The 26,511-nt window shown below is 35.5% G+C and overlaps 1 protein-coding gene across 1 annotated transcript in view; it reads left to right on the top strand.

The window, feature by feature from the left end:
• The window catches only part of LOC149776955 (ubiquitin-associated and SH3 domain-containing protein B-like), an 83,305-nt gene that overhangs the window by 41,439 nt on the left and 15,355 nt on the right, over nucleotides 1-26,511 (top strand). Inside the window, exons 6-11 of the mRNA XM_089941670.1 lie at nucleotides 5,085-5,293; nucleotides 7,239-7,344; nucleotides 13,615-13,750; nucleotides 17,210-17,329; nucleotides 20,512-20,604; nucleotides 24,858-25,100. Of these exons, the coding sequence (XP_089797796.1) occupies nucleotides 5,085-5,293; nucleotides 7,239-7,344; nucleotides 13,615-13,750; nucleotides 17,210-17,329; nucleotides 20,512-20,604; nucleotides 24,858-25,100 (907 nt within the window). The remainder of the gene's footprint in view (nucleotides 1-5,084; nucleotides 5,294-7,238; nucleotides 7,345-13,614; nucleotides 13,751-17,209; nucleotides 17,330-20,511; nucleotides 20,605-24,857; nucleotides 25,101-26,511) is intronic.

The raw sequence follows: 26,511 nt of genomic DNA, 5'->3' as shown, positions 1-26,511 counted from the left end.
TTTAATAATTGTCGGGTCACCGAAAGTTACTTTTTTACAGGCCTATGTTTTAGGACATGGAATTTTTTGTTGTTTCATGTCCTAAGATTTAGAGCCATTACAGTAGTTGACAAAAAGACATAAAAACTGTAAAGTTTAGACATTGGCCTACGGATAAGCCACCCCCCCCTCTTCCAGGCCTTTAATTTTTCCTAAATTATTCGGCTTATACGTGAGTATATATGGTGCATTATTGAGTACCACACAACATATACTATTATCTTACATTACTGACTACCACACAGCTTATACTATTATATTACATTACTGAATACTATACAGTGTATACTATTATATTACATTACTGAGTACCACACAGCTTATGCTATTATATTCCATTACTGAGTACCACACAGCATATACTATTTTATTTACATTACTGAGTACCACACTGTGTATACTATTATATTACATTACTGAGTAACATGCAGCATATACTATTATATTACATTACTGAGTATGACACAGCTTATGCTATTCTATTACATTACTGAGTACCACACTGTTATATTATATTACTATTATATTACATTACTGAGTACCACACTGTGTATACTGTTATATTACATTACTGAGTACCACACTGTGTATACTATTATATTACATTACTGAGTACCACAATGTGTATACAATTATATTACATTACTGAGTACCACACAGTGTATACTATTATATTCCATTATTAAGCTTTTGATGAGGTGAATATCATGTTTTATGAACCTTAAACTTGGTATTGAAAGATGCGAAGTGCAGTTCAACTTAATAAGTTTAGTCATTTTTAAAGATAACATTCAACTGTTCAAGAAGCAGTTTTTTTGTTTCATTACTTGCTTTTGATAATAAATTGACAGTTAAGTTTCTTTAGGATTGTACGCAAGTCATTTTAACTGCATTATACTAAGAATTTAGCATCATGATATACATAAAAGTCCATGATGATTACATTACGTGCAGAAATATCACATAACACATGACATTGTGCCATGCAATGAAAGATCATCGCTCACAGAATCATTTAATAATATCTGATTCATAATCAGATTGTATTGATCAGACATTTTATTTTACATTCTCACCAAGTAGACTTAGCAAATGAATGTATTATATATATATTTGATAACTACAATCTCTAGTAAATAGTTGCAACTTGTTTTTCTCCATCAAGTACATCACTCAATCACATAAATAGTGAGAATATACTCTCTGCTACGTCTGAATTCAGTCCTCCCTGAAAGTGTAAAAAAGTCTGTTCCTGTTATGTCGTCACCGGCATCTGAGATACAACAAGTTTAAAGTTTCACTTGCAGCTGTGAACAATGCCACCAAAAATTCAATGAAACCTCTTTAATTTTTACTATCCACCATTTATTTTCAATGGTAAAGTAAAAAAAAGGCTGTTATACTTTGTGCATACAACATTTGCATTAACCCACTGAATTTATTTGTATTCTTGCTTGCTTTTATCAGTCATTATTGTTCATGTGATATAGATTAGTAACACTAAAATTTCACCAGTGTAATTGTGTTGCACTGGTTTTTATGCACTTTTGAGGTCAACTTGGTAATGAAAGCCTGTTTATTCAACAATTTGTATATTTTTCTTAAGAATGTCATTATTTTTCTTCTCCTTTTCATAAAACAGGTGCCAATCAACTACAAAAAGTGCAGGCACTTTAAAGTCATGGCAACCTTGATAATGCCTGGCAGGCAATTAAAAGCCATAGTTGGACAACCATGGCACTTGCCTGGCAAGCACTTTAAAGTCATACCTGGCAGGCACTTTAAAGTCATGGTGGACAACCATGATACATGCTTTGCCAGACACTTTAAAGTCATGGTGGACAACCATGATCTGTACCTTGCAGGCACTTTAAAGTCATGGCAGACATGACACATGGTTAGCATGCAATTTAAAGTTGTAATTGACAACCATGATACATGCCTGGCAGGTACTTTAAAGTCATGGTGGACAAATGGTCTGTACCTGGCAGGCACTTTGAAGTCATGGTGGACAAATGATCTGTACCTGGCAGGCACTTTAATGTCATGGTGGACAAATGATCTGTACGTGGCAGGCACTTTAAAGTCATGGTGGATAAACATGATCTGAGCCTTGCAGGCATAAAGTGCTCTTCTTGACACATATGTGGCATGTATGCTGTATACACAGGAGATGTGTGGTGCAACGTCTTAAAAAGCAATTGAAGGGCTCTAAGAAAAGGGCATGCTTCAGATATTCTGATCATGAAATTCTAAGTATTTATTTAAATTCAGAATCTTTGATCGACTATATTGTGTACATTCAAACGCCACACCCAACTTCATGATGATACCACACCAGTGCCAGCTGCAACGATGAACTCAGATTCAATCAATACCATGACAAGCGATTCCTGTCAAATATTGGAACTGCAAATGATACACATTTTACAGCAATGTCACCAGCTGGCTAACTTAGTTTCTCTTTGAGGGCAAGAAGTTAGCCCCTGCTGCAATCAAGGGATATCATTTTATGATATCAGACTTGTTTGGACATCATGGAAGAGACATTCTTGGTTGCAACAAGGACCTTTATGACTTTTTGTTGTTCTAGACATGTCCAGACCAAGCTCACTTTCCATGTTCCCAATGAGAACTTCTCTTTAGTTTTGATGTGGCTCAACTCATTTCAGGTCAAGCCCTTGCCCTCCACCTCACTAATGCAGTTATCAGTTATCGTACACACTTGCCGCTTGCAAGATGATTGAGCTCCATGAACTGTTTATCGATCTACATGCAGTTCTGTTTTGACGCATGAGTTGTTCTAGTGATGCAACCTGGTTTTCTTTCTAACAATAGGTTGCTGTTGCTAGGCAACCAACAAATAATTATTTGCTCTTTCTGTCATTAAGAGAGGTAAAAGTGCAGGACCCAGTTTGTACCTGCTGATGCTATCAGAGGCATACAGAGAGTGTCTGCAGTGGCCATTAAAGGCTCTTTCCTCCTGGTTAAGGCATGAAAGCAAGACATAACCCTATAAGCACATGTCATTTTCTATAAGGTATTGATAGATCTTCAGGATCAGGTATGACTTATGAAGATTTTGGCTCAAAAAATCTGAGCAACGTTCATGAGCCTGGACATAATGTGTCAGAGACATGATGGAGTCATTTGGCTGGCATGGCCAGTCTACTTTCTTCAGTATCTATTTGTGTCACATGGCCTCACAAAGGAGACATATGAAGCTCTTGAGGACATTGGTTGCTGCTAGAGCAGTTACCATGCCCCATTCATGAAAGCATAACTTCAGCCTTGGGCATAACTCTGCAACTTTCACTAGATTTGCCCAGGCAACTTGTGGTATCCCATAGGGATATACCTCACACATATATAAAATTTAATGCAGACCTGCCAACCCTTATGACTTTATCATAAATCTTATGAAAATGACCCATAAAATATGGACTTACATAATAATAGCAAAAGCTCTGGAAATATTGTTGCAGTAAAATCCAGATAATTGTCTCATCCATGTTTAATTTTTTTATCTGGACATGACATATCAGTTTGAGGTATGTCTTGTAGCAGGAGAAATGACTATCATCATCATATGAAATTGATTTAAACATTCCAGGAATTACATCAAGTTGAGAGATATCATTAAGCCAGTGAGTACCATAGGGTTTAAACTGAAGTTTCTGCAACTGAACTAGAGGTAAATAAATTCTATATGTACTTTACAAACTTTTCAGCTGAACATAATTTTTACCATCCCTGCATCATTTTTGAATACTGAACATTTTAAATACGTGTGTTCCAACTTTACAAAAGGAGTAAATGATATTTTCTTACACATTAAAGAAAGCTTGGCAAACAGAAGAAAGAAAAAAATTTGTCATACTGGGACAGCCTTCTTCATGGTGGCAGGTCTGTAAATGCATTAAATTTGTTTGTGCTAAACTCACATTAAAGTTCTTCCTTTCACAGAGCTATCATCATGCTCCTACGGAATGAGACAGGTAGACAGAGCTATCATCATGCTTCTGCGGAATGAGACAGGTAGAGCTATCATCATGCTCCTATGGAATGAGACAGATAGAGCTATCATCATGCTCCTACGGAATGAGACAGGTAGACAGAGCTATCATCACGCTTCTATGGAATGAGACAGGTAGACAGAGCTGTCATCATGCTTCTTTGGAATGAGACAGGTAGAGCTATTATCATGCTCCTACGGAATGAGACAGGTACACAGAGCTATCATCACGCTTCTATGGAATGAGACAGGTAGAGCTATCATCATGCTCCTACAGAATGAGACAGGTAGACAGAGCTATCATCATGCTTCTACAGAACAAGACAGGTAGACAGAGCTATCATCATGCTGCTACGGAATGAGACAGGTAGACAGAGCTATCATCATGCTTCTATGGAATGAGACAGGTAGACAGAGCTATCATCATGCTCCTACAGAATGAGACAGGTAGACAGAGCTATCATCATGCTCCTACAGAACGAGACAGGTAGACAGAGCAATCATCATGCTGTTACGGAATGAAACAGCTAGACAGCTATCATCATGCTGCTACGGAATGAGACAGGTAGACAGAGCTATCATCATGCTCCTATGGAATGAGACAAGTAGAGGCTGGATGCTCATGCATTTCCTTGTCATCTTACTGGTTCTTTGATTGATATGCTACTGGGTAATGTATTTGACGGAGAGAGGAAATTGTTTTGTAAATTATTTTTCTCTACACGCAAAAAATTAGCCAATCCCTTTGCTATAAATCCTTCCTACCCTGCCCTACAGTGTGAGCATTCTGTTAAAGGTCTTACTCAGGCTTCAACAGGTTATATATAGGAGACTGGTGGCTATCAAGCAGGATCAAGGGGAGATAACCTATAAGAGGTAGTTCTCTTAATCAAAATGATATATAAATGTTTTGCCTTTCAGTGATGGCTGTATTTGGAGGTAGCAGAGGGAAATTTTGAAATGTTGATGTGATCAGGTATGCATTTTCATAGAAACAAGATTTACTAAAAAAAATTACTTTGTCTTGTAGGTTAGGAAAGTCATCAAGGCCTACAAATCTGGTCTAATTGATGAGTTAGATCTGATTGATGGGGACTTTATACTTGTGGACCCTCATGAATACACACAAAGTAAGGACCATTGGTATCAAGGCACCTCCTGGCTAACAGGGATCTCTGGCATGTTCCCTGGTCCCTACACTGTTCGCACAGCTGAAACCTGGACCTGGACCCTCCATGGGTAAGCTGGAGGTTTTGCTAATCAAAGTACATTGAAGCCTCTTTAACTCATATACTCCACATGTCATGTTTATGTGCCATATGGTTGTAACCTACTTCCAAGCTCTGTACTGTCAGCAACATTTATGATACACCAAAGTGGGTGGTATTACAGAAAAGTAGACAAATATAGCTCTATAATGATACCAAATAATGTAGACTTTCTATTCACATTACAAAATACAGTGGGAAATACCAAATATTTTGGACCCAATTTTATTAGGAAAAATATTACTGGTTGTCAAAACTGGAATTTGTGTCCAGATTTGTTACTTTTTGGCCTGAGATCTAAAGTAGACTGCACATGGAATGGTGAAACTTTGCCCAAAAAAAGTAGGATCAGAGTGAGATTTGGAGTAAAAAAAAGTAGGATCAGTGTGAGATTTGGAGTAAAAAAAAGGAGGATCACTGTGAGATTTGGAGTAAAAAAAAGTAGGATCAGTGTGAGATTTGGACTAAAAAAAAAGTAGGATCAGTGTGAGATTTGGACTTAAAAAAAAGTAGGATCAGTGTGAGATTTGGACTAAAAAAGTAGGATCAGTATGAGATTTGGAGTTAAAAAAAATGGCCCAGACACGAAGTCATATTGGTACCATTCTGCACATTCACGAGCAAAATAGTGTCTTTGATACAACTACACATATGGCTAAAGGAAAATCTCTGGGAAGCTGACATATTAGGATGTATTCAGAAGTAAGACCAAAATGTGTTTCCTACCCACCTTCCACATTTCAGGCAACAGTGACATGAATCTCCAGGGGTTAATGAATTAAAGCGTGTACCTTTGGAACTGGCTGAAACTTCTGACCCTATATTCTTGAAACTGAGCCCAAAAATTAAACTCAGACTCAAGGTTGCAAAATTACAAACAATATTTAGAGTTGCTGAATCTTCTTAACATTCAGCATGTATTCTGAGATACTAAATAATTAAATAATACTGAAATATTCTTGATTCTTACATTTCTCAGGGTAGAGCTGTAGAAGCTCACAATTTTAAAAATTGGAGCCTCATTTCGGTATTTGTGCTCTGAGAGTTTCACTACCATAAGGTCATGCTGTAAGATAGAGATGGTTATTATATGTAGTTTCAGGATAAGGAATTATTTTGTGGAAATTGAATCATAAAGAGCTTGCTGTTAAAACCTGTGAAGTCCAACTGCAAAAACACTACCGACCCGTGACTGCAGTTGCATAATGCCCTGGCAGATCAGGGTCTGTGTTGTTTGTGCTATTAATAATTAATGAACTGCACTGACCAAGATCAGGCAACAAATTATGCAATGACAGATCTCGGTGTTTGCAGTTTAGTGAATATATGCAGTACAGGTGTCCTGAATGTTGAATCATCAAACGTTCCCATATGCCTGATATGTGGTGCTTTCCAGATGGATGCTATGTCCATAGTCTGTTGCTTGAATGGTCCTTAAGTTATTTTATTTATGTGTAACTTGACTCTGTGGTATTGCTTACTCCTCACCATCAGCTTATATTTTAGTAAAAATTAATGTGTACATCAGGCAAGCCTTATGGTTTTCACTTTTTTTGTCAATAAAGATTTATGGTAGAGTATAACCTTTGAACCCTGTGGTTCAAGCCATGTTGATTTTTAGTCAGTTTATGCATCAACTGAATATTTTTAAATGAAGTTATTTTTTTAATTATTTTTATTATAGCATTATAATTTACCTTTAAAGCTTTTGATGATATATATGCACTTCTTTGTTACTTTGCTGTAAATGTTCTTATGGTATAATGAGAGTATTTAGTTACACAGTGTGTGTTATTCTTCACTGGATTTATGTGTTGGTCTTTGTATAAAAATTTCTACAGGTAAAATTGAAAAATCAATGTTCTTTTTCAGGATTTTTCTTACAATTATATTTTTTAGATTTTTCCTCTTTTTAGCTCCCTTCCATTAACTGAAGCCAATGCTGCAATTGCCATTGAAGCCAATGGATATGATCTCTATGATAACTTGTGGAGAGATCACAGGGCTGATCTGTACGCTAAGGTAGATAAATCTTTCAGCACATGTTGTCCAGAATATCACATTGACTGTATAGTAGAAACCATGACCATATCAGTTTACTCTATGGAAATAAGAATGGGTCTTCAGGAGTTTGGATGATCAAGTCTGTATTTATAGGGACATGAAATTGGTGTGGGTCTTCAGGAGTTTGGATGGTCATGTCTTTATTTATAGGGACATGAAATTGGTTTAGGCTTCAAATGTTTGGATGGTCAATTCTGTATTAATAGATTACTATATGCACACTGTCCAATATTTTAGGTGGTCAGGATGTTTTGGCATTTGGTCAGACAGCTTGTGGGGCAGCTATCCCAGAGCCAGACATCCTAGTTAGATTTGTTATTGGATTCAAATTGTTCGAAATTTAGAGAAAACATTTAAACAATGAATGAATAACTAAAATTACCAGAATGCATCAGAGGACACATATGTTTCCATAGCTAGGTATTATGCTCCTGTTTTTTTTTAAACAGAATTCATCTTTATCAGACAGCATTGGTCAGTATTTAAATAATCATCAGTAATTATTTCCTCTCTATAACTTTCATCACCTGTTTAGACTATTTAGTAGACAGTTATAGTTTTCTCCAGGACTCTATTCAGCTTGTCAACATCTGATTAAATAAAAGTATTATCAAATTGCGAAAATTTGCATGAAAATGATTCAGTTTTTAAAAATATTTAGAATTTTTAAACAAACCTTGTGTATTTTCCTGCAAATACTGTCATGTCCATTTCCATTCCATATGCATAGCTGTGCTAAATCTTGTGTATTTTCCTGCAAACACTGTCATGTCCATTTCCATTCCACATGCATAGCTGTGCTAAATCTTGTGTATTTTCCTGCAAACACTGTCTTGTCCATTTCCATTCCACATGCATAGCTGTGCTAAATCTTGTGTATTTTCCTGCAAACACTGTCATGTCCATTTCCATTCCACATGCATAGCTGTGCTAAATCTTGTGTATTTTCCTGCAAACACTGTCATGTCCATTTCCATTCCATATGCATAGCTGTGCTAAATCTTGTGTATTTTCCTGCAAACACTGTCATGTCCATTTCCATTCCATATGCATAGCTGTGCTAAATCTTGTGTATTTTCCTGCAAACACTGTCATGTCCATTTCCATTCCATATGCATAGATGTGCTAAATCTTGTGTATTTTCCTGCAAACACTGTCATGTCCATTTCCATTCCACATGCATAGCTGTGCTAAATCTTGTGTATTTTCATTCCACATGCATAGCTGTGCTAAATCTTGTGTATTTTCCTGCAAACACTGTCATGTCCATTTCCATTCCACATGCATAGCTGTGCTAAATCTTGTGTATTTTCCTGCAAACACTGTCATGTCCATTTCCATTCCACATGCATAGCTGTGCTAAATCTTTTGTATTTTCCTGCAAACACTGTCATGTCCATTTCCATTCCACATGCATAGCTGTGCTAAATCTTGTGTATTTTCCTGCAAACACTGTCATGTCCATTTCCATTCCATATGCATAGCTGTGCTAAATCTTGTGTATTTTCCTGCAAACACTGTCATGTCCATTTCCATTCCATATGCATAGCTGTGCTAAATCTTGTGTATTTTCCTGCAAACACTGTCATGTCCATTTCCATTCCACATGCATAGCTGTGCTAAATCTTGTGTATTTTCATTCCACATGCATAGCTGTGCTAAATCTTGTGTATTTTCCTGCAAACACTGTCATGTCCATTTCCATTCCACATGCATAGCTGTGCTAAATCTTGTGTATTTTCCTGCAAACACTGTCATGTCCATTTCTATTCCACATGCATAGCTGTGCTAAATCTTGTGTATTTTCCTGCAAACACTGTCATGTCCATTTCCATTCCACATGCATAGCTGTGCTAAATCTTGTGTATTTTCCTGCAAACACTGTCATGTCCATTTCCATTCCACATGCATAGCTGTGCTAAACCTTGTGTATTTTCCTGCAAACACTGTCATGTCCATTTCCATTCCACATGCATAGCTGTGCTAAATCTTGTGTATTTTCCTGCAAACACTGTCATGTCCATTTCCATTCCACATGCATAGCTGTGCTAAACCTTGTGTATTTTCCTGCAAACACTGTCATGTCCATTTCCATTCCACATGCATAGCTGTGCTAAATCTTGTGTATTTTCCTGCAAACACTGTCATGTCCATTTCCATTCCACATGCATAGCTGTGCTAAATCTTGTGTATTTTCCTGCAAACACTGTCATGTCCATTTCCATTCCACATGCATAGCTGTGCTAAATCTTGTGTATTTTCCTGCAAACACTGTCATGTCCATTTCCATTCCACATGCATAGCTGTGCTAAACCTTGTGTATTTTCCTGCAAACACTGTCATGTCCATTTCCATTCCACATGCATAGCTGTGCTAAATCTTGTGTATTTTCCTGCAAACACTGTCATGTCCATTTCCATTCCACATGCATAGCTGTGCTAAACCTTGTGTATTTTCCTGCAAACACTGTCATGTCCATTTCCATTCCACATGCATAGCTGTGCTAAATCTTGTGTATTTTCCTGCAAACACTGTCATGTCCATTTCCATTCCACATGCATAGCTGTGCTAAATCTTGTGTATTTTCCTGCAAACACTGTCATGTCCATTTCCATTCCACATGCATAGCTGTGCTAAATCTTGTGTATTTTCCTGCAAACACTGTCATGTCCATTTCCATTCCACATGCATAGCTGTGCTAAATCTTCTGTATTTTCCTGCAAACACTGTCATGTCCATTTCCATTCCACATGCATAGCTGTGCTAAATCTTGTGTATTTTCCTGCAAACACTGTCATGTCCATTTCCATTCCACATGCATAGCTGTGCTAAATCAATTTACTTCTATGTCATGAATTTGGAACAGCCCTATACGGCAGAAACTGATTCATCCTGCCAAAATAAAAACGTGTGGAATCATCAGCTGTCGAAGCTGCCTGAAATGAGATTAACATTAGCCTGGCCACTCAATTAGAGTGAAAATGGAAGTGATAGTGCTTGCATTTTGGTATGGAAGGTTGGTTGGAAACTTCAAAATTGTTGAAACTTTGGTCACCTGTCTGGATAATAAAGCCCTGATACTTAATCAAACACAACAAAAAAACCTCAAAAATATTATAATAATCATGCATATAAATGAAAAGCATCAATCACAATTAGATAATGAGTAGATAAATGTAATCCTTCTTAAATGACTTATGAAGAAGTATTTAGTTATTAATAATTTGCTTTAAAATCTGACTCTTTTTAGGGTGTAAAGACTTCAGACCTAATCCGTGTCAGTGTGCATATTAAGTATGGGAAATTGGCCAAGTCTTTTTCTCACTGAAAAGCCTACTACAGTATTTGCTGATATCAATTAATCTTTTCCAGTCAGTGTCAGGAATTTAGCAGCTAAACACATTTCCAAATTTGAAGTGAGTTTTGTATGTATGTATGTGTGTGTGTCACTTCCTCGATAATTCACACCCCTGATAACTTGCACACCTGTTATTACACAGGGTCAGTCATTTATTTACCAGAAAGTAACAAATATTGGCCCCTATTTGTTGAAAATGAAGACAATCGCAATGAAAATTGGTAACTAAAACCTTGATATATTGCTCATTTTATCATAAAAAATGGTTGATTTGACCAGGAAATATGAATCAATGTTATGAAATTATCAACTTTTATTAAGAAGTCATGTGTTTTGTTAAAATTTCTTTCCACATTCTTGGTACACCATAAATAATAGTATGTAACAAATTTCAGATCATTGAAAATGTCATCAACGCCTACTTGAGACAGCAATTTTATAAATAAATACCAATTAAATAAGTTTTCTTATCAAGTGAAATTCATGTATTCTATCTTTAAGTTTAATGTGTAATAATCATAAATACAATGTGCACAATTGTATTCAAACTTAAGATATGTCACCACTGTAACAGCTATGTTTGTGAGTGTTTCTGTTAGGACCTAATTAAGTGCCAACAGTGTTTTGATACCTGATTTACACAAGTATTTGTTGTATTGTTGCAATGATTTAAAAAGCAGACTTCCTTGTATTACCATGTTAATTATGTTTTTTGTGTCAAATAAAGAGACTGCTCCGGTGGCCTAGTGGTTAGAGCATCCGCCTCGGATGCGGGAGGTTGTGGGTTTGATCCCCTACCAAAGACTGACAAAAATGGTACTAACAGCTGCCTCGCTATGTGCTCAGCATTAAGAGGTTAGTGTTAGGACTGGTTGGCCTAGTGTCAGGATAATGTGACAGGGTGGGACATCATACTACATGTCTGTGGCATGATGCCCCAGTGCTAGATATCACTATAAACTGTCACACTGCAGACATCGTAGCGATATGACTGAAAAATTGTTAAAGCTACGTTAAAAATCCAAATCACATACACATCAAATAAAGAGGGTGGAATAAATTAAAAGTTAAAAGGCATGCATATCCAACCTGTGTAAGATCTAGTGTCCCCAGTTGAGTGTCAGGTTTACTCATTTCAAGCAATCAATTATCAATTAAACACTGTTACAACATTTTTGGTGAACGTAATATAATTAAACTACCTTAAATTAGCATACTCATTCACAAATGTGACCAACCATGGAAAGAAAACCAAGCAAAATGAATACTTGATGAAATAAATTTCTGGTTCACAGGTACGTTTTATTAATGAGAAGTTTGTGTCAGAGTTTGTAATTAACGTGTTATTCCTAAATTGGCATTCAGAGATTTCCTCACGTTTGTGAAGAAGTTTCACTATTGCTTGGCAATGAAATCATGGCATCAATATTTTATTGATAGAACAATAAAAAAAATTACTTTTGATGTTGACAGCTGTTTCACGAACTAAATGTTCCTTTTTTTTAAAAGAAAAGAAGTCTTGTTTGATTGTGAATTTGAATCAATAACTAGTCTGGTTTCTTGCATATTATGCTACTTGCATTCCACTATAGTTGAGAGTAATGTAAGGAACAAATGGATAAGGGAATCAGACAACATTGTTTTCATGTACATGTGTAAAATTGTTGAAACCAGCTGGAATAATGTTTATGAACTCTCAGCAGTTGGGCATCTTGAAAATAAATGTCATTTTTACATAAAAGCTAATAACTTCACTAGATAAAGTGCTTTATTGACAATTATTCCCAACTCAGTTTTAAAATAAGTATTCAGCTATTAAACTGACCAGTTTTGCTCCCCCCTTTGGTGGTTTTTTTTTTATGTCCAGGGAGGATGGCATCATTTCATATTGTTATGGAGGTTCCTTGATAACTCGCACCCTCACTTATAGTGCAGTCTATGTTTTTGGACCCTGTTGTGTGCGAGTTATTGAGGGAGAGGTATCTGACCTACTCAGAGGGTCCCAAGGAAAGGAGATGGAGCCCCAAAATTATATTCCATTTGGCAGATGATTAGCACATGTGTACCTTTGTATCACATTTGGTGATTTTCTGCCCAGGGGAGTTAAAAAGAATTCAGAAGTATTCAGTGACAAATGTACAGATGGATAGACAGACAGACAAACAGACAAAGGGTATCCTAAAATCACCCATTAAAAGCTAAATCTTAAAATACATACATCCTTAGAGTCATTTTATTTACGATAAGTTTACTATGTAATGTTAGTACATTTATTTTCATGACAGTAAATTTCAAACTTTTTGAAGAAAGGACTTTTTAAAAATTGGTGGAGATCCGTCGAAAGGTGAAGGGGTTCTTTCTCTATGAACACATGGGTCAGTGTTGACTGAGTTTTTAAATTCCTGATTTCTAGCAATCATTTAATCTGCATGAAATTTATATCTCATGATAATTATGAATTCATTGTGCACTTGTAAATTACAGTCATATTAATGTATGATAGGATGAGAAAAAAAGCAAAATTGAAATTAGTTCTTTAAGGAGGCATAATTTCTCACTTTGATTGTGCTTATTATTAAGTATTATCATACTTCTTGCAACCTGAAAGAAATTTACACTATTATAGAATTTGTGCCCAGAAATATTTTTTTGATATATAAATAGAAGTCACATATGATTTAGTAAAAGCTAGGTGATTTGAATGAGAAAATAAAGGCAAGAATGTTTAAAAATTAAAAAATATATTAATTAACCAGGTGTTCCTTATTGCCAGTCTCTTTAAAATTTAAAATTTATGATATTGGAAAGTTTTTTTCTTTTGCAATTTTCAGTTCCACTTGAAAACTTTACACTAATTCTTGATTTCTTAGGTTGTGAAGAAAAAGGAACAAAACAATGTACCAGAGAAGAAAAAAGAACCAAGGAAGTTATATGTAATGAGGCATGGCGAAAGAATTGACTTCATTTTTGGTCGAGACTGGTGTGAAAAGTGCTTTGATGCCGCAGGTAATTTTCAGCTGCATGTTGCTGACTTTGAAGCAGTTATAATTCTTTAATACATGAACATAATAATTTAGCACCATTTCACATCACTGAAATATTGTAAGCAAAATTTAAAGCCAACATACTAAGATTTTTGTAAAGTTGATGCTTATAATTTTGTGTATTTTACTAAAAATCTAATACCGTGTATACTCACTTATAGGTTGAGACCAACTGCAGACTGCACAGACCCTGATCTGCTATTGTGTAATGTGCCAGCAGATCTGGGTCAATGTAATTTGTTAGGAGTAATCAGTAGACAAAAATCATAGACCTTGATCTGCTGATACATTATGTGACTATTTTTCTTGCTGTTGGGCTCGACTTACAGCCAAGCATATACAGTATTTTGAAACAATTTCAAATGGCTGCCAGAAATAGAGCCAATAATAGTCTGAGAAAGTTCTGATCAATAATGGTCTGGAAAAAGTCACATATTGTCTGGAAAAGTGATGTCTTGATATAGTCCATAGCAGCCGTAAAAAACAAGGTTGCAAGATAACACCAGTTATGATGAAAATGGCAATGCCAACACTGATGAATTGCTCTCTTTTGGCAGGTGAGACAAATATTGCTTCTTTCTTTCTTATTGCTAGTAGAGTTCCTGTTTTTATTGCTTGCAACAGATAAATAAATGTGGAAGAAAAGAATAATGAAGTGGTTGCAGCACTCCTGTTATTTTATCTAAAGCTTCTTTAAAATTTCATTTATTTTCAAGGTACATTGAATTTATTTATTTTCATTAGTATAAATGTTCTTCTTTGAAAATATTCCCCAATCACATTAACTTTAGAGAATATAAGCCCTACTACCTCCAAAATCCAGCTCTACCAGAAAAAAATTCATTTTTTCTCACCTAGCGTATAAAGACAAAGAGCAATAACTCTTGCCAGTTGCCTCCCATGTCACAGGTTGGTGATTCTACATGGCAGCATTGTAGTAGAATGTGTTGTAGTTTGTGTTTCATGCACACTGACTATTATTTTGTCACCCCTTATGTAATGGTAGTTTCTGGCATTTGTTAGGCAGTTGAGTATCAATTAATTTTTTTTCTTTTTCTAGTTTTGCTTTTCAGAATAAAATATGATGACAAAATGTGTTAAATGCAATAAGTTAGAAGTCTAATGCCAGTGAGGGCTCTCATGTCTACTTTCTCACCTGTGTAGCATGTGTGCTAGTTGGTTGGAGAATACATGGTGTACACTATTGCAAAAAGCTGCTAAGGACAGTCTGGCCATGGAATATTAAAGATGGAAAATACTGATGTTCTGAATATTCATCCTAATAAAGAGACAGTAGTTAGTCTAGTGGGGTATCCCACTGGCCCCCCCTCCCCACAGTGAAGATACAATTTACTCTACCTATGGCTACATTAACATCTGGAGAAATGGAGGAAACTAATTTCTCCATGACCATCTTTGCCATCTTTGGAGCTACAGGTACATTGCCTAATTCAGCAAGCAGTGACAAAGTTGATTAGTTTGGGCCAGTTTTTCCCAGTTCTTTCATTTTCTTCTGTTTCAGTTAATAATTTGGACACCTTGAGGGAGTGTCCCTTCAATTCAAGGCAGCCCAGTGGGTGTAAGTCCCCTAGCATGTCTGAGCATGCCCTTCTGTCCCACAAGTAGTTGGCTTTTTGTTACGACTGTTTGAGGAAAAAGAAGTTGGCCCCATTTACTATAAAGGGCTACCACTCTATGATATCTGACACTTTCCCTCATCATGGCAGAGAGGATCTTATTCATAATAAAGACTTCTCAGGCTTGTGGACCATATTTTTGATCTGCCTACTCCAGAATCATTGGCACTGTTTCCCAAGTGGAATCTTTCCGGGGTTCTGACTTGGTGAATTCAAACCAATTCAAGCCCTTAGCCAGGAGCTCACTGAAGCTCCCTTCATACAAAACCTGTTTCCTGAAAGCATTAGCTTCAACATGGAGAGTCAGTGAATTTAGTTTACCCAGCCTATCTTCAGTTTTGATCAGCTGGCTTTGTGGTCCTAATCAGTGTTCAATCAGAAAGTCATCATACGACTGCTGTCCTATATTGACACATCCCGAGAGACATTTAAAAAAGATCTGGTACATGCTGTCAAGTTTTATTGTCATTTCATGGAGATCAAAATCATGTCATCTGGTTAAGCCCGTGGAAGAGATCAGACCCCTTAAGACCTCTCATTGTGACAGAAGTGGGTAATACATACAGCATACTGTGACATCTCACCACAACAGAGTTGCCTCATGAGATCAGAGCAGTCTTGGCAAGCGTTACATTTAACCACAGAGTTTCTATCTGAGACACTGTCAAGGCAGTTAGCTGGCATGCACAGTCACCCTTTTTGAACTTTCACCTTCCAGATTTAGCTCCATCAATGACACAGTTTGAATCTGGTAGGCCCTGTTGCAGTCACACAGCAATTATTGGACCCAGTTTACATCAGCACAGCCTCTTGATGGGCACCCTCTGCAGCTTTTGCTGGATTCATCCAGAAGAAGATTTCATTCATTTCTTCTTCCTAGATGTAAACTAAATCACCTCCAGTTACACCGCCTGCAAGTTAGAAGAGTGCGTTAACCTTCAGATGGGAATCCAACCTTCTTCCTTCAAAGTTTAGGTAGGATCCTCAACATTTCCTCCTACTCTGTTAATGTTATTGTGAATGGAAAATGTGAATTGAGAAAGTATTAGATGGAGAAAGCAACTTTGCCAATAAATTATGTTTTTCCTAGAATTCTGACCCAGTCACATTACTTTAAAACCCTCCCATCCTCTCTGCAGTGTTAGCATCCTGTTCATGATGTTTCACTTAGCTTAAAACTAGTGCTACCTGGTGGTGGCAATGGGAGGTAATTAATTAGAATATTATTGCTTTTTTATGTATAATATAGGCAGGAAAGATATAAAAAAAAATTTGGGAGAGCTGGTTCAGGAGATAGGAGACTTACATTCCTTAACATTAATGTGATCGGGTATGTATTCCATAATTTACTTAAAAATTTGCTTTCTTCATTTTATGAAAAGTTACATTATTTGTGGGTACAGTATACACTCGTTCAAATGTTGAATCCAACCGCACTCATCATAGTGCCTGATGTGCCATTGTATAATGCACCAGCAGATCAGGGTCTGTTGGGATTTTCTAGTGATTACTCCTACAATACTGCATAGACCCAGCTCTTCTGGCACAGTATGCAGTGCAGTTTGAAGTTGCAATCAAGTGATACACAAGTATGGTACATAAATTTGTGGATATGGGGAGGGTTGTTATTATTTCTACAGAAGGACTTTTGTTTTTGGGTCCTTGTATTGTTGGTTTCTATGGACCTTTAAATCCTCAAGCATTGATTCCCCACAAAAAGGGAATTCAGATTATAACTTTGATTTCCATTTGATTTTCATTGTATATTGTATGTTTTATTGCAGGGAATTACAAGAGGATAGACCTAAACATGCCCAAAACCATTTTGAAGAGAAACAACTTTCTAGACAATGTAAAGGATGCACCTCTAACTACTATTGGACAAATGCAGACTCTGATAACAGGTGTCAATATAAATTCAGCACATGCTTATTATATCGTATATTTCACAAGTATTTTCTTCATATTGGAGGCACTGAAAATATGGGGTTAACATTTAGTTTTGTTAAGTAAGATTGAATAGAAACAATAAAAAATGTAGTTTAGAATACAACCTACTTTCTTGGTCTAGTAATTATTGTAGGTTTGAAATCATGTATCTCAAAGTAGGCAAGACGTAGCAATGCAGAGTTCTTGTTAGCTGTAGTCACAGATGAGAAGAGCTTATGGGATGGCCCATAGTCAATCGTCTGTCATCTGTCAGTCCATGAACACAAGTTTGTTGTCACTACTCCTCCTAAACCACATGGAGGATCGCCTGAATTGATGTTTGTATCAACATGGAGTTTTCACATAAAAACAGTCAATGATATTTGGTTGATCTTAAATCTGACATCAAATATAGCCACCACCCACAGCAGCCATCTTGAAAATCTTGTTATTAATAGACCTCCTGAATGAAAAAACATATCAGCATGGAGTTTTCACTGGAAGACTTCTTGCAATGTCCAGTTGGTCTCAGATGTAACTGCTAATTCAGTATGGCAACCTCAGTGGTCATTTTGAAAATATTATTATCTCTACTCCTAGGAGGAAAGTCATAATGACATTAGGTTTTCATCAGAAAACTCCTTATATGGCCTAGTTGGTTCTAAATGAAAATTATATTGACCTGACTTCCAATATGGCCACCATGGTAGCCATCTTGAAAATCTAGTTAGCACTACTTTTCCTAAAGAAAAAGTTATATTGACATTGGATTTTCACCAGGAGACAAATTGTGATATCTATTCATCCTAAATGAAAATGGTGCCAATCTGACCTTAAAGATGGCTTTTATGGCAGCCAGCTTGAAAATCTTGTTACAGCTCTCCCCCATTATAACATCCTTTGTTCTAACATAATTCCAGATACAATGCAGCATAACTATTGACCTTATGACTAAAATCACACCAATGGTTAAATATATGGGTTGAAAGAAAACAATGTAAAACTTTGTCATATATTGTCATTTTCTTTTCAAAACACCATTATTTAAAAAGTGTTAATAGCACCTGCTATGCCACTCCTCAATATATTATGCTATTCTCGATGTATCAAATTCAGAATATATCACATATATCACATATTTCAATATATCACAGTTTGGAACATAGTGCAGTTGGCATTTATGGAACCTGACTACCGTGTTATAATGTGGGAGAGCTGTATAACTACTCATTCAAATGGAAAGTCATAATATCAACTTGATTTTTTTTGCCAGAAGACATCTTATGGTGTCTAGTTGATCCTGAATATAAATGATTATGATCTGACATCTAATATGGCTACCATAGCAGCCATCTTGAACATCTTATAAATCTATCTCAAGAATTAATGGTCATATCCAAATAGGATTTTCAGTAGAAGACTTCTTATGAAATTTAGTTGGTCCTAAATGCAAATGGTGCCAGTCTTATCGCTGTCATGATGGCCATCTTTGAAACCTTGTTATTGCTACTTCTCCAGAATGGAAGGACATATTGGCAAGGGCTTTTCACCAAAAGTCTAATAAGTTCATGGAAATACTTTTAGGACAGTAAAGTGTTATTTTCTTTGAGGGATTCTTGTTTTTAAAGTAATCCATTCATAGCCAGTTCTTTTCCATTTGTCAGTTACTTCCCTTTGGTACATATACTAATATGTTTATTTATGTGGATGTCTCAAGCTATAAGTACAATTGTTGATGAAATTGACAATAAGCTAAATTCTATCATGTCACCAACAATGTGCATAAATGCTAGACAAAGAAGGTTGTACTAAAGAGTCACAAAGTCAAAACAACCTGGCCTCAGATTATCAGAATACTTTGACTCCAGTTTCAAAATTGTATAGTTAGCTCATGTGCTCTTTTGCTAAAAATCAACTAAGCATTCCAAAACACATGGCTGAAATGTTTAAAAGTTTTATATACAGTGGTATTTAATATGGAATATTTAATATTTAGTATGGAATATGTTATTTAATGACATTAAATCTTGTATAACACCTTGCTGCTTTCAGAAAGAAATGTTAAACAGTCTTTTTTACCCAAAATATAAGTTTATTTTTTTTTATGAATCTTCCTTATTTTGTTTCCAGTATGTGATAATAAATATCTTATGCAGTTCTTGAATTTGAAATTGAAAACTGTACAGTGTCAGTTTAATAAATCTTGACCTTGTTAGAGATGAACTTTCAGGTCAACAGCCTATTGAGAATACGTAGTCAATTATTATCATTATTATTATTATTATTATTATTATTATTGGCAAGATTCTTTGTTAGTTTAACCCATTTTAGATTTCAGGTTCAATTTACTGATTTTTGTACATAAGTGCTTCTGTCTTAGATAATAATAATAATAATAATAATAACAAATAAAAACAATAATAATAATTACTGCTGGTGCAACTTAAAATAATAATGAAAACAACAACAATTAATACTAAAGTTGACAGGGTAACTGAACTTGTATGCTTTATTTTCTCTTTAGGCCCATGACTAATGTCAAATTTGTTGAATTTTGTGTGACGTTTTATGGTTGTAAAATCTCACATTATTCTGAAGCCCACTTTGGAGAAAACTTGACATAGTGATCTTTTTGGCATTTGTGTGTACATCTGTTCGTCTAGACATATCTCATCACCTTAGACTGACCATAGTACTTCAGTTTTAAAAAAAATTTAAATAAAAGGTAGGCTCAATAAATAAATGTTCTCTTGTTGAGGTCATCATCTGTATCAGTCGCCATGTACTGGCATTAGGGTCTCTGATTTTTTGAGTTATACTGTAGAGTTTCTATGCTCTGTTGTCTCTGAATGTCAATAATATTTGATGAGCAGCTTTATATTTAACAAAATTTTACATGAATTGCTTGCTCATTGTCTGTTGGTTCAATTTGCACTATAAATATGTTTATTAAGGTGCAATTTACCAGATTTCAGCAAGTGGAGCTCTTTGCAGTAAAACCAATTGCTCTGGTATGAAATTTTATTCATCTATTCAACAGTTGGTACTGCCTAAAATTTGTAGTGGGCTAAGTCCGAGTCAGTTATAAAGATTTGTTTCCATACATGTTATCAGTGAGCGGATGGACTCATTATATGATGTTGTAATCTTTTCCAAGGTGAATTCCTTCTTGAAAGTGGGACTGTGATAAACCATGTGTATGTCTCACCGTCATTTAGATGTGTCCAGACTGCTACAGGAATACTCAAAGGTCAGTAAATACATTATAAGGGGGATAACTCTGTCACATCTTGGAATATGGGCACAAAAAATATTAGGAACACCTTTAATTTTCCAAATGATTTGCATTGAAAGAGTACTGTATTTATAATATTCCCTTGAATGTTTTTAGAAAAGTTACTTGACTTGGATATATTATCAACTGTTCAATATTTACTGCTTAAAGATGAAAAAGGCCAAATGAAAAACAGATAGACTGTAAACATTATAAAAAGAACATATCATAAATATTAGTCTTGGTAGCTCAACCCATGTGATAATTGTTGAGGCTTAAAAATGTCAAGCTGTGATGAAGAATAAAACCAGTATAACCATGCAAAGTGATACATTGATTTAGTCAACTTGTAAATTTCACCTTTCTGGACATTTAACAGTACCAAATCTACATGTGGGCACATCAACACCTCTGGATAAAATTTAAGACAAAGTCATTTATAAATTCTTAAACAAAAATGCTGTTTTTTTAATTTACATGTTTAATTAAAAAAGTATATGTTATGAGTTGATGCATAAAGCGTGATCTTTAATATTGGAGACACAAACCAGACATATTTGTGTATCAGTCAAATTCAATCCCAGAAAATCAACAGAGACTGATCTATTGCTACATGGGTCCAGATCTGCTGGTGCATTATGCAACAGCAGATCTGGGTCTATGCATTTTGCAGTTGGATCCAACTTATAAGTGTGTATATTTGGTAAATGGACTTTTAGCCATTATACTCCTGGTAGATGTACATATGGACATTTTAACCAAAGTTCAGAGCCATAGTTCAGGATGCTTGTTTTCATGCTTTTTCACTCATATTGTTTTGGTTTTGTTTTGATCAGTAATTTTTTTTAGAAGATGTTATTTAATTAGAGTAAAACTTTTTTCCCTATAGAAATTGAAAACAGAAGGTTTGCTGGACTGTCTCTCTCTCTCTCTTTCTCTATTTGTTGATCAGTTGAACATGAAAGAGATATAACATTTTAAAATCAAAATCTACAGCTCTCCCCCTTTATAATGTGCTTCACTATAATGCAATTCTAGATATAACACAGTAACACCTTGGACCCCATCATCAGAGTTTAAAAAATTATAATTTAAAAAATAATTAAAAAAATAATTTTCAGCATCTATCAAGATGAAAATTTTTACACTGAAACTACTCGACTTGATTTGGACATTACCAGAATGTTTATACAGTTACACTTTAACTCTAATTAGCCGCTATTTTATTCAGGCAATGCTGGATATTATATTCGTAATGGTTATTGCACACAGAATATTACCCATGTTTCTAATAAACCACAGTCATCATTGGTCTGTGTCAACTGTTGTATTTGGCGAAAGCACACAGGACTGTCAAATTTGCCTTCAGCACTAAAGCCACCCCACCCGATCAGGAACTTAATCTGTCATTGTTATTTACACCTGGATGGCAACAGATTATAGAAAGGATTAGCTGCTTTCATTATGTAAACATGAAAACAAGTTTTTGTGTGATTATAGAAAAAAATGCATGGATGACAAACACATTATTTGAAAATTGGATTTTCAAGGAATTCATACCACAAGTGAGGGAACATTTAAGGAATAAAGGACTAGAAGAGAAGATAATTCTGTTACTCAATAGTTGCCCTACCCACTCAGCTGCTGAAAGCCTGGTAAGCAGGAATGGAAAAATTAAAGTTGTTGCCAAAAAATATCACTTCCAAGATACAGCTTTTTGATTATTGCAACATTTAAGTTCAACAACAGAAGTGAACTTACAAAGTCGATGGTGAACATTGACAATTTAGTAAACTAAAAGGAAGTTATGCATCTTGGAGGGAAAGCATGGGACAGTGTGGCTCCCAAGTGCATAGAGAGATGCTAGGATAAGGGACTGAAGGGAGCTTTTCAGGATGCAAAAAAGCAGAGTAGGAGGATTGTGGTTTTAGGGATTCATGGAGGAAGATTTTGAAGAAGCTAAAAAAATTATTTGATGATGTTCAGCACTCGATTAAAATTGATGAGGACTGCAACAATGTTGAATGTAAGACTGATGCTGAAATCATCCAGTTTTGCCAAGGCACAATAGAGAAAACTTAGAGCTTGATCAACAGGAAGTAAGAGCTGTTATTGACTGTGACAAGGAAGACTCACCAGAAATAGCTTCCCCCCATTTCAGAAGTCATGTGTGTATTAGATAGTGGACCAATGTGGCTAAAAATTCAAGACATTGAGCCTCAAAAATTATGACACTGAGAAATATCATAGAAATTATGACACTTTGAAATATCATAGAAATTATGACACTGAGAAATATCATAGAAATTATGACACTGAGAAATATTATAGAAATTGCTATAAGAAAAAGAGTGACCAGGTCTCAAACAGCATAAAATAATGAAATATTTCAAGTGGGGAATATACATTACATGAGTGCAATCCATATCCTATTCAGTTCAGTACCTTTTGTGAACAAATATGTTTGTTTTGGACATCATTGGTGTTTAATTGGATTCCATATATATGATTAGATGTTTGTGTTGAATATACTGTACAATATAGGATTAGACATCAGTGTTGATTTTACTGTACATTATAGGATTAGACATCCATGTTGATTTTACTGTACAAAATAGGATTATACATCTATGTTGATTTTACTGTACAATATAGGATTAGACATCTATTTTACTGTAAATATAGGAAATGCATCTATGTTGATTTACTGTACAGTATAGTATTAGACATCTATGTTGATTTTACTGTAGACTATAAGATTAGACATGTTGATTTTACTGTAGACTATAAGATTAGACATCTATGTTGATTTTACTGTACAATATAGGATTAGACATTTATGTTGACTTTACTGTACATTATAGGATTAGACATTTGTTTTACTGTTCAGTGATTTTACTGTACAATATAGGATTAGACATCTATGTTGATTTGACTGTACAATATAGGATTAGGAATCTAATGTCTGTGTTGATTTTACTATACATAAGTGTTGATTTTATTATACAATGATTTTACTATACAATATAGGATTAGACAACTATGTTAATTTTGCCATAAAATGTACAATTAGACATTTTTCTTGATTTTACTATACAATATAAGATTTGACATCTATGTTGATTTCATCATACAATATAGGATTAGACATCTATATTGATTTTACTATGCAATATAAGATTTGACATCTATGTTGATTTCATCATACAGTATAGGATTAGACATCTATATTGATTTTACTATGCAATATAGGATTAGACATCTATGTTAATTTTACTGTGCAATATAGGATTAGAAATCTATGTTAATTTTGCCATAAAATGTAGGATTAGACATCTATATTGATTTTACTGAGCAGTATAATAATAGACCGAGTGGCCGAGTGGTCTAAAGCGCTCTTCGTTACGGATCACTGCCATCTCACCTCTGTCTGCGGCGGTTCGAGTCTAGGATTCAGCCAGTGTGGGTATGTGAGAAAGCTTGCCAGTAGCTTCTCGTGGGTCGGTGGTTCTTTCCGGTGTTTTCCCGGGTTCTTCCTCCACCATTAATACTGGCCGCCATGTATAGCCTATCGTGTGCTGAAAAATGGCGTTAAACCCCACAACAACAACAACAACAACAACAACAATAGACATCTATGATGATTTTACTGTACAGAATAGGATTAGAAATCTTTGTTGATTTGTACAATATGTAACTTGAATTTATGGTCTTATATCCTCTTCTGTAAACAAAGTACAGTACACTCAGAGTGTATTGACTTTTTCCACTTGTATGTAGTATCCACTGCAGTACACCTGAAAACACAGTCAAATCTCCAGGACTTACAAGTGGTATCAGATATGCTACATTCTGCTGCTGGGTAGTAGACTTCATTGATTTATGACTTTAGATGTTGCCATCTGTGTCATAGTCCATTTGGAATAAAGAGGTATTCTAAAAACTGTTCAACAAGTAGAATTCATTAAGTGAAGTTGAGTTAAAATTACACCTGGTGAGAGAATTACAGCTAGAGACAGGAGATTTCACAGGAATAGTGTACTGAAATACGTTGAGCAGCACCCCTGCACTAGTATGAGTGAAATATGGTCAGTGTGCTTTGTGTGTACTGTACACTACCAGATACGTTTGATTGGCAATTCTAGACATTAAAGCAATGGAATAGCACATGTATATTCACACAGTCTACAGTTCTTTTTTAATTTCTTATTTCTAAAATTTGCCCTCAGGTCTTGGTGTCAGTCTACCACTTCATATAGAGCCAGGGCTGTTTGAGTGGATGGGGTGGTACCAGCTAGGATTGCCCAGGTGGTTCACTCCGCAGGAGCTGCAGCAGCATGGTTTCAATGTGGACACATCATATGTACCATACATCTCTGGCCCCAAACTGGACTTTGATGAGACGATAGAGGAGTACTACAAGAGGTCTGGAGAAATTGCCAAGAAAATACTTAAGAAGCATGAAGTTGAAGGTGAGTTTTGATTTTAGTGTCTATTACAAGGCTTGAATTTCCTCTAACAATAGTGCATCCATCTGTATTGTCATCCCCATCATTCTAAGTCAGGCCTTTGACCTGTTGTCAGTATCCTTCAGTTGTTATGCATATATAGTGGATTGTCCACAGGAATCCGTAAAGAGGTTACAATTCATAAGCTGCCCATCTTCACCAACATCAGGAATTTCGAACCAAAATTAGAATTCAAGTGTAGATATTTATGTTAAGCTGCCTTCCCTCACAACAACTTTTTAAATTGATACAACAGATGTGTTCTTTGTAACTCATAACTACTGGAAATAATAGATTGGTCAACTTCTGGATTCTATAGCTTGGTCTGGTTATTTTTATGTGGAAACTTTTCTGTTATTGATGAAAAGTTATAAGTAAAAATAGACTCAGTCACCAGATGATTATGAAAGTAAGACATCTTTTTTGCATGCAACATACTCACTGGATGGCTAATTTGGACTGCAGTGACATAACATTGGCATATTTGGACTTCACTGAGATAACATCGGCATCACAAAGTGTTTCTTTAAAACTTTATGACAAATTATCCTTGTATAAATTGTGTCCTGGCATTGTTTAGACTACAATCATGACTAGAGCTGCCAGATTTGTTTTACTATTATTTTACTACTTTTTAATTAATTTTCACCTTTTTTTTTTTTTACTACAACCATGACTAGAGTTAGTAACAGTTGCTATGTGTGGATATAACACATGTTTGAAGAATCAAGTAGATTGGTCATGAATTACCACAAAACAATTGACTCCTAATCTGATACTTAATTCCCACAAAACTATTGACCCCTAATCTGGTATTTAATTCCTACAAAATAATTGACCCCTAATTTGATTTTGAATTCCCACAAAACAATTGACCCCTAATGTGGTATTGAATTCCCACAATTTTTTTTTACCCCTAGAATAGACCGGAGATGCTGTCCATCATGTTCTAAGAGGCAATTAATGGAGACAGGAGCCAAGGTGGTTTAGTGATTAGCATCAATTAAGTTAGCTGATCATAACACCTTAGGTGCTGGAACTGTCATGGTTGGGTCTTTAACCCAGAAATGGCATTTCAGGAAAATTGATTACTGTCCCCATTAATGGAAGTTGAAATAATACAGTAACTGGTGTTATCAGTAGCCATAAGGCATCTGGTGCATCAAATCTGCTACTAGCTTTCCCAGGAAAGAACATCAAAATCAGTTGTGGGATATGTTTTTGTTGATTACATACTACTGGTCCCAGTGAGCTGCCATACAATGTCATTCCTTCCCATTGCATTGTGAAAATCGGAATTGCCAGCCGTGACTGGGAATGAATTGTCACCAGATGCTGTATCAGGCAGTAACACTGATGGATCTTGCATCCTTGA

Source organism: Sinohyriopsis cumingii, chromosome 18, assembly GCF_028554795.1.
Source record: "Sinohyriopsis cumingii isolate HCF-2022 chromosome 18, ASM2855479v2, whole genome shotgun sequence".
NCBI classification, from domain to species: domain Eukaryota; kingdom Metazoa; phylum Mollusca; class Bivalvia; order Unionida; family Unionidae; genus Sinohyriopsis; species Sinohyriopsis cumingii.
Note: the sequence above shows the minus strand (reverse complement) of the source record. Positions and strands in the feature narration are given on the sequence as shown.